The sequence below is a fragment of the Strongylocentrotus purpuratus genome, unplaced genomic scaffold (assembly GCF_000002235.5).
Source record: "Strongylocentrotus purpuratus isolate Spur 01 unplaced genomic scaffold, Spur_5.0 spur5_scaffold_2, whole genome shotgun sequence".
Classification (NCBI taxonomy): domain Eukaryota; kingdom Metazoa; phylum Echinodermata; class Echinoidea; order Camarodonta; family Strongylocentrotidae; genus Strongylocentrotus; species Strongylocentrotus purpuratus.
In genome coordinates this window covers 24,499,614-24,515,663 of record NW_022145605.1, presented here as the reverse complement: position 1 = coordinate 24,515,663, position 16,050 = coordinate 24,499,614, and the positions used below count along the sequence as shown (strand labels likewise).

General features: G+C 38.2%; 1 protein-coding gene across 1 annotated transcript; it reads left to right on the top strand.

The window, feature by feature from the left end:
* The first annotated feature begins 743 nt into the window (after window positions 1–743).
* Window positions 744–4,782, top strand: LOC115926439. Its single transcript, XM_030991149.1, has 3 exons — window positions 744–837; window positions 2,241–2,408; window positions 4,469–4,782. Exons 1-3 carry the CDS (start codon window positions 816–818, stop codon window positions 4,780–4,782), a joined length of 504 nt encoding a protein of 167 aa, XP_030847009.1. The 5' UTR covers window positions 744–815.
* Window positions 4,783–16,050: the final 11,268 nt, after the last annotated feature.

Here is a 16,050-nt window from a genome sequence, read left to right as displayed (position 1 = left end):
GTTCGCTGTAGAATTCTCGATATCTTGATACATTGCCTCAAATATGTTGTTTACCTCCATTGTTTATGCTTCCTTAATACTACAATCTGATTTAAAGAGCTGCCAGTCATGATGAGAAAGATTTGATTTGGCTTTTACCTTCGTATTGCTTCCCAAGCTTAGTTGCATTTTGGTGGAGACAATTTGATGGTCCGAGTTCAAGGGGCAACAAAAGAGTTGTAAGCTTGACAGTCTTTCACACTATTTCTCCACTTTTTGTTCACTAGGATATATTCTAGTTGTGCCTGGCTCTTATTTGGGTATGTAAATGTCCACAACTTTTCTTTGACTTTTTGAAAGCGTGTGTTACACGCAATCAGGTCACATTCGAATGTCATGTTCAGCAAGTATACTGCCCATTTCTGTTAGTCCTGAAACCCTTGCTGTCTGCAGAGCTAACCTGGGCATTCATGTCACCACAAATAATCTTCATGTTGTGCTGAGGGATCTTTATAATTACATCAGACAGTAAGCTATAGAAATTTACAGCTTTATTGTAAATAATCACATTAGATATTCAAATGCAGCGCTAAGATGGCTGGGTTAGGCTTTTTTAAAGTCGCGGTCAAGCGGGAGGGGGGACGGGGGAGGGACACATGTCCGAAATACTCTGATAAACAAGATGAGAATTTAAAGGTCTATCATTTACCCCTCTCTTTACCTCACGATTTACCCATGTTTTACCCTCTTTTATCACAGTTTGTCTTTCAACTCCTTGTAAAAATGGAGGGACTTGCGAACAGTTAGTGACGTCGTTTCTATGTACTTGCCCTCCGATGTTCTACGGTCCAGTGTGTGGTAAGTATATTATTGCTAGCGCAACTGGTGGAGTAGCAGGTGATTTATTCTGTGCATTATTCAAGGAAGCGGGATTCGAAGGGAGGCGCGATAGCTCAGTCGGTAGAGCAGTGCCCTTTAATTAGTCCTCATTATCTTTACTCGTTAATCCTCATTACCATGTCCCTCGGAGAGGACCTGAAGCCGTCGGCCGTCTGGTTGCTTACTAACACGCATTTATTCTTTCTTAGCAGTCAGGTGAAATAACCACCACCACTATCAAATGAAGGCCCCTTCGAGGCTCTGAATGAGACTACCCTCCCATAAGATAAATAAATAAATAAATAAGTAAATATATATATATATATATATATATATATATATATATATATATATTCCTTTAATTTCCTTTCATCTGTACTGATCCATGGTAATAGATAGAGATTCTGTATCCATTGGCTTTGTTACTACAAGGTACATTCGTTTTACAAATACAATGCACATAGAACATAAAAAGAATCACACTAACGTTTTCCAGTTTTTGTATATTTGCCTACATGCAGATCAATATTTACTTACGCAATTACTTACGTAATTATATACGCAATGTATTTTATGAATGCATTACCATTATTCCTTAATGATTTTAGTGTACATATTGGTTTCAGAATATTGAAATAATAATAATTTTTGCCTGGTATAGTATCAGGACATGTATCCCGTTGAATTACTTAGATGTATATCTACATAGAATTAAGGGATATCAGATCATGAGGTGAATATAAAAGAATGAATGCAGTCGTGTATAATGGTGCATTTTGAAGAAAACAAGCAGTCACCGACCCCTCCCATTATAATGTTTTGCAGAGAAAAAAAAGATACAGACAAAAAAAGTGTTCCGTCAAAAAAAGTAAACAATAACTAATTGCGGTTATAGAATTTGTCAAAAGCTAAACTTCAATCCAGAGGGATTTACGAAACTGTTACAGTTTCCAAATATCTGTACGCATGTACTTCACAAGAAGAAATGATGAATAATATATAGATATATAAACAACTAAATAAATGGTTAGTAATGAATGAAATATGAAGCAATAAATAAATAACAAATAAATAAATATAAATCTATGATAAATGAATAAACAAATAAATGAAGAAACAACTTGAAATGTTATACAGTGGATATAAAATGTTATTACATTGTAGTCCTACATTCGATTTCGTAAGTTGATGTAAACACCAGAATGATGATTCAAATCTATTTTTTGTCATGGGCAATTATTGGCGATTTGATCCCCTCCCACCCCTTCCCTCTCTCTCTCTCTCTCTCTATCTCTCTTACTCTCTGTCTCTCTCTCTCTCTCTCTTTCTCTCTCTCTCTCTCTCTCTATCTCTCCGTGTGTATCTCGTATGTGTTTTGACAGAGTGTCCCGTACTCCACACACCTGATGTGGGTGATACCAGACGGTACGCCTTTCCTGGCTTCTGGATTGCTGAGAATGTGACGTCATTTGACTTCATGGTCAGCGCTGACAATGATGCGCACATTGGACTCTTCGCAAGTAACGTGTCAGACGAAAAATACGAAATTGGTAAGTCAGTTGTGTCATTGAGATTTTGAGTCAGGGGCTGCGATCCCGGGTAGGCGGGAGGGGACACCCCCGCCCCCTCCCCGTCCCCGGAAATATTTCTTTGGAGGATATCTACCGCCCCTCCCCCCCCCCCCGAGAAATATTGAATCTTCTCGCTCCGTCACGACGGACCCTCGCTTAAAGATAAAGACCAGGGCCCCGTCTTACAAAGATTTGATATCAATCGTAACTTATTTGCGATTGATATCAATCGTAACTATGTACATAAGAGATAGGAGACTGCAAACTTGCGATTGATTGGAGGACTTACGATTGATTTGGATCGATCGTAACTCTTTGTAAGACGGGGCCCAGTTATGGTCATGCGATTGCATTGTGAAAGAAACGTTGTGGAATCGATCAAAAAAGGTTGATCATCTAGCATATAACTATTGGTGTGTACTGCAAGGTTCTGGAATCATCAAAATGAAAAGAAATTTGGCCCAGTCTTCGTAAAGTTACAAGCACTGTACACAGAAAGATGTATAGGGGACTACGCACACGTGCGTTTATCTCTCACAGTCCAATAGATAAACTAATTTACCAAAATAATATATCAATTAGTAGGCGATTTTATCCGGCAAAATTTGTATCATCATGTATTAGTCAAAACATATTCTTTCACAGGATTGGTAATATGAGCTTCCATTTCATTTTTTGAAATTGGGGCGTTTCCAATACTGGTCTTTACCTTTAAAAATCAAAAGTCTTAAAATGTTGAAGAAGAGGGTGCAACATGGAGGTGGGAAGTGGTATAAGTCGTAGGTATTTAACAGGCAGAGATTCCACCATGTGTATATTGTCTGTCTGTTTACAACACACTATAGAAAATGCAAATTTCCGGAAGGGCTTAGCCTAGATACACTAGTTTGCTGGCTCGATGATCTAACTGTATTACATATTATATTCCACATACAAAGAATCTTGCGCTACGATTGGATAAAAGTAAATCACGTGATAGATGGTAGTACTTTCTACACAGTGCAACGCACTTTCACTGAAGATAGAATCTACAAAGTGCAAAGCACTTTCTTGTATACGTTGCGCATACGTACATGTATGTACGTACTGCATGGACTGTACGTATCGTACACCGTTTGCTAGTTGTTAATTGATGATTTGTTGCTCTAAAATGACAGAAGAAGTGAAATGTTTCCAAAGTGGAATATAAAGGAATATAAAGCAAATAATCACCTTTTGGTTTCAGGCGATGGCAAACTATCACTTCCTCGGCGATCTGAATGTATACGCTCTCTTTCCTCAGCTTCGCTTCGGAAAGATAGTTACATCCAGATTGCCTCGGAAGTGATAGTTTGTCCCATCATCTTCACCAACGGTAATTGTTTGCTTATTATATAAAATATGTATCTTTAACTCCCTTCTTTCTCTCTCGCTCTCTAACACACACTCGCACACGCACACTCTTCTTTTGTAATTTTGTTTTATTCCTCCAAATTAATGTGTAATACAAACAAACACATACAATTAAATAAAATAAATAAACGTTTTCAATATTAATTGCTTATAGTACAAAAACATAATTAAACAATAACTCATTTGTAGTATAATAATATTCAACATACAAAGAATCTTGCGCTACGATTGGTCAAAAGTAAATCACGTGATGAAAGATAGTTTGCCCATGATTGATTGATGAAACACACACAATCTTTCTCCCCCCACCCCCTCTTCCTCTCTCTATCCTTTATCCCCCTTTGTCCCCGTTCCATGGAAAGGGAAAGGGGCTGTTTTAGGGGGGGGCGCAATACACTCTGTACCGCCCTCTCGTTGTGCTACGTCTTCTTTCACAATGCATCACAATGTATCACGTATTGGAAGCTTTCCACGTGTGGAGGGGGTGGGTGGGAAGGGGTAGGGAAGGAAGGAAGGATGGGGAGGGGAGGGGGTAAAGAGGAAGCGTGCACTGCGCACCAATGACTTCTCCTCTCTCTTATTTTTCATTTACTTTTGTTAAAACGAAATGAACAGTATGAACTTGGGAACTTATATTTATCATACAGTTATCGGTGGATGGAACAATGCTCGTAGCGTTATCGGACGAAGTGCCAGTTCCGATCTTTTGACTTGGAGAGAATTATCTCCTCAACAAGACTTCCGTCTGACAGGAAGTCCAGTTTTTGACCACTACCAGCTATCCTTCGCCAACGGTTATATTAAGTTAAGTCGTTATGATACACAACTAGCCTTTATAGACGCCACTGACCTGGATCCTCTTGCAATCAACTGCGTCGGAATAATGACTGGGTATGGATCAGTAGGGTATTGGAAATTCCCGACATTCTGCCAGGAAAGCCAAAACAAGGATCATGCATAAGTGCTGGTTGAGGCAATCATGTAGACCATAAATTAATTGAATTGTATAGTCAATCTGCTGTTAAACTTGGGATTGTCAATAAATTTAAAACATTGTAGCTTTTTCTCGAGATGATTATACAGGGCATCGTTTCACGGAGCAGTCATAAGTTCAAATTCGCCGACATCCGATGTAATACACGCGTTTCAATCGGATAATAGTGAACTTGTACGACTGTTTCGTGAAACGTTGACCCGTTTCATAAAGTTACGGTTATAGCATGGTAAAAATAAAATAATGTAACATTATTGATCACAGTAATGGTAGGTCATCTGTATGGACAAAGCCGGGGGGAATACCACGTAAATAATTCTAAGATGATAATTTGAAGAATATGGAGTTCATTGCAGACGAGAATTCACATTTATTTGCTTTTTATTCCCCGTGCAATATGTAAAACATAAAGAACAATACAGTAAAAAAAAAAAAAAATCCGAAAATAAAAAGAAGGCGAAATAAAAGTAGGCGCATCAAAAGATGGCGAAAATGAAGAGATTATACGAACTTCGTAGCATTTGGAGAAATATTTGTTGTATAAATTATAAGGGTCACCAAACCTGTCATTTGACTGGTGACATAATTTGAAGATGAATTATTGATATGATAAGACGGGAAGATGCATATCTAGAAAGTTTATTTTTTGTAAACGTATCAAAATCACTATTGTTGCACTTGAGAAATGAAGACTGATTATATTTGAAATTCAGTGTTGAAGAATATACTTTTTAAGTAAGTCATCACTGTAAGTAAGTCATTCATTGGAATGTAACTTACTTGAATATTAATTTATATGTTTAAATTTGTTGTAAATCGTATTAGGAAACATGAATCTGTGTCTCTTATTTTAAGAGACTTACACTGGCTACCCATTCACTCTCGCATTTTATTCAGAATATTGTTGTTAGCTTATGAATGTTTTTACGATTTTGCGCCTCCTTATTTGATAGAGCTGTTAACATTGTACACACCTTCTAGAAATCTTCGTTCTAATAAGAAAAAATTGGTTGTTATTCAACCAGTGATGACCAGGTCATATGGTGAACGCAGCTTCGCTCACACTGCCTTAACTTTATGGAACAATCTCCCGGAACATCTAAAAAACATTGACTCCATTGTTAAGTTTAAGATTGCTTTAAAGACGCACTTATTTAACATTTAATTCATCCATTTTTGTCTGTAATGCGGTGGTCACATCCCGCCGTACTTGCAAGTGCGTGCTGTCTACGTGCAAAAACGTGGGCAAAATTTGGGTATCCGTACGTGATGAGTACCGCCTCCGTACGCGCGTATTCGCTGCGTTCGGGCTGCGTTCGGGCTACCGATTCACCCCTGTGCGTGTGACGTGCGTGCCCGGTACTGCCAACGAGCGCGCAACGCACTGACTCCGTGCGCCTTTTAAAGGCGCACGTGATAAGTGCGTGGTCCGTGCTTACTCACCACTTCCCCAGTTCAGCTATCCAATGAGCACGCAGAACTCACGTGGACCGTACCGAGTAAGCACTTACAACGCACGTTGGTCGCACTGATTTATGCAGTATATAGTCTCTTCGGTGGAATGGGCGGTATCTTGAGGCAGCAACAGTTTCAGTTCAGTTCAGTTCAGTTCAGTTCAGTTTATTTTATTTTTGCACGGCACCAACTTCAGCCAAAGGCTGTTCTTCTGTTGGTCCGTGCGCAATATAAAAATTACATGTACAATTATAAGATAACACATATTATCATAACATATGAAATATTAAAAAAACAAAAATAAAAAACAAAAACAAGAACATAAGTATACAAAGAAAAATGAAAATTTACAAACCAAGATACTACTACCCAGCCCCCCCCCCCCCCCCGTCGGCAGTTATTCTTTCCAAACAGCGTATATTTTAGATTTTATAGTTATATAAATATATATTTAAGTGAACAAAATATAAAATTAATATTTATATTACCTTGATTTAAATACAGAGAAAGACATATTTTTAACGTTCATAGGTAGCTGATTCCAAGATTTAATGCCTCTATAACATAAGCTCCTTTTCTTAAAATTCGTATGTGGTTTTGGCAGTTCTAAGGTTTTATGAGCATTTCTCAAGCTATAATGATATTCTTTAATAACAAAGTACTTTCTAAACCCACCATATATCATTCCATGCACTATTTTATACAAAATACATAGAACATGTTCATCTCTCCGTTTTGATAGATTTTCTATTTTCAGACAAAGAAATAAATCTCGGCTTGGGAACCTCCATTCAACTTGAAGTACCACCCGGAATGTCCTATTCTGCAGCTTTTGCAAACTGTCTAAATTTCCTTTTCCGGTATTCCCCCAAATTGCACTACAGTAATCAAACTTACATTGTATTACTGATTTATAAAATATTAGTGCAGTTTGCTCTGTAACATATGGTCTAATTCTTTTTAACAAATATATATCTTTTAATACCTTCTTACTTAAATATTTAATATGTTTACCCCAATCCAAATGTTCATCAATAACTATTCCAAGATACTTACAGTGGGTTACACGTTTGAGAGGAACATTTTGTATGTAAACATCTGGCACTATAATATTTTTTAGCCGTTTCTTCGTTCCGATAAAAAGTAATTCACATTTTGGTACATTTAAAGCAAGTCTGTTCCTTTTTAACCAAATATCAATAAGTAATAAGTCTGCATTTAATGATTCGGTAAGAGTTTGATGATTTGCACTAGCGTTATATAGACACGTATCATCAGCATATAAAGATATTTTACATGTTTTCAGACATAAAGGCATATCATTAATAAATAGGATAAATAACAATGGGCCAATATTTGACCCCTGCGGTATTCCACATTGCATCTGTTGTGAATTGGAATGAACCCCATTTACACAAGTGTATTGCATGCGATTGGCTAAGTAGCTACTAAACCACTGTAATGACATTACATTCAAGCCAATAAGCCGTAGCTTATTTAAAAGAATTGAGTGGTCTACTGTATCAAACGCCTTTTTTAAGTCAAGGGTCACCACGCCTACAAGATTACCTTTATCTAAACTATCAAGCCAGTCTTCCGTGACGTTCAATAGAGATGTCATTGTAGAGTGTTTCGGGCGAAAACCTGACTGATTGCAACTTATAATTCCGTTCTGATCCATATAACCGTAAAGTTGATCAAATACCAATTTTTCAACAATTTTAGCTATCGCCGGAAGAATTGATATTGGTCTATAATTGTTCATATCAGACTTTTTTCCTGATTTAAAAACTGGAGTAACACGAGACATTTTCCATTGTAGAGGGACAACACCTTGCTCAAAAGACAAATTTATGATATATGTTAAAGGCTTGAGAATATAAGTCATTACAATTTTCCAAAATTCAGCTGGTACATTATCTGGACCACAGGCCTTCTTATCTTTTAAATTCTTAATAACATTTAAAACTTGTTCTTCATTAACTAGATCAAAATGGAATCCATCTCCAGGTACAACAGTATGCATAACAGGGTTTGAATCGTTTTGACCATGATCATCAAGGGTCACAATACTTTCCTGAACTGTTTGCCCAATATTTATAAAATGACAATTAAAACAATCAGCAATTTCTATTTTATCATCAATCATATTATTTTCTATTTCAATGTGGGATATTTTCACAGAATTATGTTTTTGTGGCATTAAGCATTTCAACGATTTCCATATATCTCCTGATTTACCATTACTTTCATTGATACTACGAGTGATGTAATTTTTCTTTGCTTGACGGATACATGCAGTAACCTTATTTCGTAATTCTCTATATCTTTTCCAATCCTCAGAATCACCAGTTTGTTTCGCTTTTTTCTTTTGATCATTTCTTTGTCTTATCAATAATAATACATCGTTATTAATCCAAGGAGACTCTTTTTTCTTAATTCTCTTTTTGCGCACGGGTGCGTGTTTGTCAAGTATACTTAAAAGTGTCTTTTCAAAACAATCATACGCCTCTATTACACTGTTCATGTTTTGTATTACTTCCCACGATAAAGCAGCAACGTCTTCCTTTAATTTTTCAACATCAACCTTTTTCATGTTTCTCCCTACTTTGTGCCTATGTTCATTTTGTTTACACCCTTTTGTTTTCCCCAATGTACAATAAACAAGATAGTGATCACTGAGTGATATTTCAATAACACTTGCTTGTCCAATTTTATCACGTTCATTTGTCCATATCAAATCAATAATTGACGAAGTATTATGTGTAACTCTAGTCGGGGAAGTAATACACTGATTGAAATTATACCTTTCCATTATTTGACACAAATGTTTCGTATAAGGAGCTTTATCTGTTTTCAAAAGATCACAATTCATGTCACCCAGAATAATACATTCACTGTTCAATACATCAATTTTCTCTAACAACGTCTCAAATGATTGAAGAATGGCAAGATTTGAGTTTGGCGGTCTGTACCAGTTAACAATAATAACAGGGCGAGAGTATGGTCGTTTGATCTCTATAACGACTGTTTCCAAATTTTCAACAGAAAAATCAGACCTAGCAATGTAATTAATGTCTTCTCTTACATAAGTAGCAACACCTCCTCCTGCTCTGTTTCTATCTTTTCGTTCAATATTATATCCATCACAAGAAATTTCTGAATCATCAAAGAAATCAGAAAGGTGAGTTTCACTTAAGGTTAATACATCTATATTGGTTCGTTTCAATAAAATGCGGATTTCATCAATGTTTTTAGTTAAAGACGCACAATTCAAATGGGCTATTTTAAAACCGTTACAATTATTAAGTGTCAGGAATTGTTCTTCAATAATCGACTTTTCTCCTGTATCATCGAGTTCAATAAAATGACGAGTACCAGGTGAGTCATTTACGATATGTGGTGATTCTCTTGTATTAGGTATATCGTCTTTACTTTGTCTGATGTTAGCACGACTGGCCATCATTAATTATGGTATGAAGAAATAAACTAAACTGTAGCTCTTACAAAGATTCAACATGACGGAGATCTCTGATGGGGATTACCTTGTCGTTAGTTGACAAGACAAGAACTCGGCCGTCCTGTGTCCAGACACGTTTTGCACGCTTCTCCTTGATTTTGTTGACACAGGCACCGACTATCTCCTGTCTTGATGAAGTTAGATCCTCTTTGATGTATATTTTGGATCCTCGAAGTTTCGACTTGGCTTGGTAGACCAACATCCTCATGTTGTAGCGGACAAACTTCACTATCACAGCTCTCGGACGATTTTCTGAGCCACGGGATTGGCCATTTTCTGGTCGTGGGCGAGGTGTCACTCGATGACTTCTGTCCAGTTCTGTAGGCATGAGGTCAAGATCCAACTTATCTTTGAAAAAATTGAGGGCAATTTTATCAGTATTTTCGTTTTGAGATTCTGGTATTCCGTATATCCGTAACGAGTTGCGTCTAGTATATTGTTCAAGGGATTCAGTTGCGGTCTTTTCCCTGTCAAGGCATTGTTCGAGTTTCACCATTTTGTCTTTCACGTCTCTCACCTCTCTCTTTTTGCTTTCAAGTTCAAGTAGCAGTCCATCATGCACATTTTGTGAGATTTTTTCTTCGAGTCTCTTACACACAGTTTCATATACAGAGTCAACGATCTGATCAATCACAGGGCCTGACAATAGTACCTTTGTGATTTCCTTAAATATCACGTCTTTTAGTTCACTACTCACGCATTGTTCTTTCACGGGTGAGTGACCAGCTGAGTGACCAGCAGACTGACCATCTGGACTGGCGTCGACTTGACCGTCTCTATCGTGGGTTTCGTCGCCTGAGAGTTCGGCTAGATCTTCAGCTCGACTCCGTGTCTGTATACACTCTCTATTTCTTCCCTTCTTCCTGTCCTTTTTACTCAACATTTTTCAAAAATTCGTGTTCCTAAGAAGTCCACAGCTCCAATAATGGTGCCCAATGTAACAAATATCACCAGCACAGGTAGGTATAGCACAATGAAATCTCGAATATAGCGGTAAAAAGTGAAATTTAAAAGGTTTCTTTGCGTTACTCTTTGCGTTGCTCACCGTCGTCAAGTAGCACCGTCACACATCAGCAACAGCTGGGACTTCTAGAGAACATCGGAATGTCGTCCTATATAAACACCGAGTTCATCGCACGTGCACGCACTTACAACATGCGAGCGAGTAAGGACACCGTACGTGAGCAGCACTTGTAAGTACGGCCTCTGTAAGATAACGTGGCAACCGCACGGAGACCTTACGTTGTAAGCCCGTACCACGCACTTACCACGTGCGCAACGTACGATGCACACAACCGTTCACGGCCAGGCGTGGCGTGCGGGCCACGTACTTGCACAGTGCGTGTGACGCGCGTTGCCGGTACTCCCTCCCTGCCTTTGCCACTCCCTCCCTTCGTTTTCAGAAAAACGTGGCGGCCGTGGCCTCCCCAAAAACCGTACGGACTAAAAACACGCACGGTGGGATGTGACCAACGCTTTACCCAGTCCATCTTGTCTTTGTATTCTGTTGTGTTTTTTTCTAGAGCGCTTAGGGACATGTTTTATTACTATGTGTTATCCGCTATACAAGAACAGTAGATGTTTCATTCTTCTGTAGGCTTACATCATAATTTTCCGCTAAATATATTTTGTGTATTTATTTTGTATAATATGTATTATATTGATGGTAGTACCATGCACCAGTTGATTTACTGTATAGAGGCAACTCTATATAAAATGAAAATATTACTCTTATTTTCTGCTTCTATTAGAACCAACACAATACCAGGGTGGACTTCCCCCTTTAAAGTCCAATGAGGATTCCGCCTAACTGGCGGATACGCCGTATTTCCCAAACGAAGAATCCAAACTATAACTGTAAAATATACGTATATTCAAGTTTTTATTGTAATTCGTTATGTTTGACACAGCCTTGTTTTCGTAAAAGCGATAGGTTTAACTTGAGTTATTCTCATCAGTAATCTATGATATATAAAGTGTCTATATTTCTCCCAATCCTGTATAATCTACTACAATTCTGTATACATAATTGATATACCCCTTTAAAAATATTTATAAATAAACGGATATTTAGATATTTTTTTTGCAAAGTGTGCACGCTGCCACGGTCACGGCAGATCATTTAGACTCCTGTTGTGTTGGCATTCTAATCACCGAGCAGAAATTTGTTTTTCCTCTTCCACATTTATGATACCACATTTGTAATGATAGAGCTGGACTGTTGATCATTGCAATGAATGGCCGTTCATTGAACCTCTCTTTAATTTGCTCTTCCTTTCATTTTTATCTTGCAATCACATCGTCCTGTTCATCAAAATGATCAAATTGTAAATATTATGGACTCAATTTACAACATGAAACATCAGTTATCCCTGATGATTATCTTAATCTTTTATCTATTTCATTGCATAATACTTGGACGTAATTGCATTATTCATGTACGTAAAATACCATTGACATTGCTCATGAAACTTTAAAATAGATTTGTGTATTCATGCATAGCCCTTTTTGGTATCATATAAAAGAGGATGAATTCATCTTTGACATGAACAACACAAATGCATCAGAACAAGTTTGTTTTTCTCGTCATCGATTGGAAAATCGGGTTTCGTTTCTTATATAACACAATAGTACCTGGGAGATTTCGGAGTAAAATTACTTTTCGTGTCCGTTACAGGTATTTTGAAAGAGTAGAACACTATTGTTCGTATAGGTTGTAATTTTTTTAATTTTTTTTAGAGCAAAGAGCTTTGAATGATGGAACATCCCCGTCGATCGACACGTCCGACCTTCAGCACATTTGTCAGCAGGCCAACTTGAATACTTCTGTGTTCTTGAGTGTCGGTCTCACCATGGACCTATAAACTAAGTAGGTCCATGGTCTCATGAACCCTCAGCCAACTTTTTAGAATGCCCGTCAGTGTGACTGTCGGTGTGGTACTGGCTTGTCAGTCTCGTAGAGCAATCCGTCTCGTGGGCCGTTGGCAACGTGAGACGATAATTTTCGTATCCGGACACCTACCCCCTGGATATCCACCCCCGGATAACCAACCCCAGTCAACTACCCCCTAGGACAACTAACCCCTAGGACAGCTACTCCCTAGGGCAACTACCCACTAGGAAGACTACCCCCGGGACAACTACCCCTAGGGCAAATACCCCCTAGGACAACTACCCCCCAGACAACTACCCCCTTCGACAACCATCATCTTGGACAACTACCCCAGGTCAACTATCCTAGGGGGTAGTGGTCCGGGGTAGTTTTTCTGGGGGGGAAGTTGTCCTAGGGGGTAGTTGTCTGGGGTAGTGGTCCGGGGTAGTCTTACTAGAGGGTGGTTGCCCTAGGGGGTAGCTGTTCTTGGGGGTAGTTGTCCTAGGGGGTAGTTTACTGGGGCTGGTTATCCGGGGTTGGATTTCCAGGGGGTAGGTGTCCTAGAACTGATGATTTTATATATGCAAAGAAAGGGATCTGTTTCGTGATGGTCGATTGAACACATACTGAATCGAAGAATGAACATTGTTAACAATTATTTGAAAGTTGGAAGACCGAGATTTATGATTTGGCCTACTGGCGAGGAGAAGTTTTGGAATTCAAAATAAGAATGCGGAAGCTTGATTAATTTATGATTAAAGCCACAATGAGGTTTAAAATTATGCATGTGACATAGTGACAATCCGATTTATAATAGAAGGTCTTTAAGAGGCCCTCCCAATTTTGAATCACTGCCAATACTCGGAATTTCTATATTCTATGTATATGCGTTGAAATGCGAACAGTTCTTGTTGCTATACAGTATAATCAAGTTAAAGACATCGTCCTCTTCAGAAATGATTATAGGTCAAGTTAAATGATCTTTTCATGTATTCGTTTTAGTGTTTACTATAATATTGCCTGTATTTATTTTCAGTGTGAGTGACATCAAAACAAATAAAAGGTTAATCTAGTACACTCGTGCAACACGTCTTTTGTTATTCAAGAGCCAATATCGTCTCTCCCTCTCTTTCTCTCTCTCTCTCTCTCTCTCTCTCGTACTCTCACCCCATCTGCCCCTGTGTCCTCCTATTATATGTAGAAATAAACATTCTATTCCATCATGACGTTGTACATGTATTTGATTCTTAACTCTAAGCATCTGAAAAATGTAGGTAAACTAAAATCGCTATACACAAAGAGAATTATGCAATGCTGACTGTTGTATTTTAACATTTTGATTATTATTAAGTAGTGGACATGGGTAACTGGCAGGTGATTTTGTTTTTATTGTCAATAATAAACTCCTTTACCTCAACTCCGTTAAAGAGTGGATATGGACGCCGTATACTTCAATACTGTCTATTCGTTATATCGCCCCTATATGAGACCGGGGTAGCCTCACTAGTCATAAGGGCCGCTATTCATAAGGACCGCTATTCATAACATAAATCTTCCTATACGTAAAGAACCGCTTTTCATAAAACGGAAAGGGGGTCGCTATTCATAAAGGGACAAGGACCGTTATTCCGCTATTCATAACATGAAACTTCCTATACGTCAAGAACCGCTATTCATGAAACGGAAAGGGTGTCAATATTCATAAAGGCGTAAGGACCGTTATTCATAAGGTCCGCTATTCATAGTGTGGGATGAGGGTCGCTATTTACAATACAAAATGAGGGTCGCTATTCCTTATACGTATACTTGTGAATATTGACCCTTTTCTCGTATTATCAATAGGGACCCATATGAATAACAACCCATATTTTGTATTATGAATAGCGACCCTCTTTTTCGATTATGACCAGCGGTCCTTATGGATAGCGGCCCTTATGAATAGCGAGCGGACTCCATTAGACCATGATACTGCAGTCACACCGCCGAACCAACTCCAAAACAACCTCACAGACCTTTCCAAATCGACCATTTCTCTCCAATTCTCTGTATAAACGCGATTTCTTGTTCGGTTTTCTTTTGGTCTGGGCATCGTTTCACCTAACCTTTAAAAATACAAGTTCTCTGAAATCTCCTTGAAACACGTATTAATTACAATACAAGTGTTTCAACAGGATTCCGGTGAACTTGTGCATGTGACGGTTTCGTGAACAGCTGGCCTGGTGTTTTGTTTCGTCTGTGCAAGGAGGAGGAGCACTGGCGTACTGACTGGGGCAGTTGTCCCCCCCCCCCCCCCATCAAACTCAAACGTGGTTTATTTCTAATGCGATACAAGTGATTTACAAATGTTGCTGAAATGACATGATTTTTCGAGGGGGGGGGGGGGGTTCTCAGTTTTGTATGCGTTTGCTGGATAAATAAATTATAAATTCCCAAATTTGTAGTCATGCAAAAACAGCTATGATAGTGCGTCTTTTTACATAGGAAAGGTGCCCCGTTTACTTCAGATGATTTCCCTTTTCAAATCTAAGAGGTTCCCATTTTACTTTAGCAAGTGCCCTTTTCTGTTGTTATAAGTGCCCTTTTTTATCTTTGAAGAGTGCCCCTTCTCACCTCTACATGTGCCTCCTTTTTTGTGACACGTGCCCCCTTTTTTTGTTGCTCCTTACCACCTCTGATAAGTGCCCATTCACTTCTTATAATTACCCCTTTTCAAACCTGAGAAGGGTCCCTTATATCTTGAAAAGTGCCACTTTTTATTCACATAGATGCCCCTTTTCACTTCTGGTGAGTGCCCTTTTTCAAATTTGAGAGATGCACCCTTTAACGCCCTTTTCATCTCTGATAAGTGCCCCTGATAATTTTGACACTTCCGATAAACTTTGACACGTGCTCCTTTTCTTTTTCTAATAACTGTCATTTTCCCTTAGGATATGTGCCCCTTTTTCCTTTCACTATAAAATGTGCTCATAATTTATAGCAAAATAAGAGCAATTTTTTATCATTAATTTCGCCCAAGGCTTGGTCGCTATACGCTAACTTGCAATTAAAGTTGATTTAATTAGGTTTCTTATTAAATATCTATAGTTAGATTGTGCTTAGAACCCCATCATAATTGTGTTTTCCCCCTCTTTATAAGATGTAGTTTTTCACACTGCGACCTCACAAATCTTTAACATTTTGCTATATGAAATGTTCTCCAGTTTCTTATGCAGATATAATGTCTATTGTGATCGAGTCGTTATTCCATCTTCCTCAAAATTTAGCGAGATTTGAACCTTTTTCCTTACTACATGCATGTAGATAATTTGTATGTTTCTGGATATAAGACAATATACAGCAATACAGTAGCCACCCAAACGTTCATGAGGTATTGTAAATACTTTTATTT

Bases quoted from the DNA above. Each gene is read 5' to 3' on its own strand.
- LOC115926439 (XM_030991149.1), top strand. From the start codon at position 816: ATGTTCTACGGTCCAGTGTGTG. The intron at 838-2,240 runs GTAAGTATATTA...GTGTTTTGACAG, and splicing joins GTTCTACGGTCCAGTGTGTG to AGTGTCCCGTACTCCACACA. The intron at 2,409-4,468 runs GTAAGTCAGTTG...TTTATCATACAG, and splicing joins AGACGAAAAATACGAAATTG to TTATCGGTGGATGGAACAAT.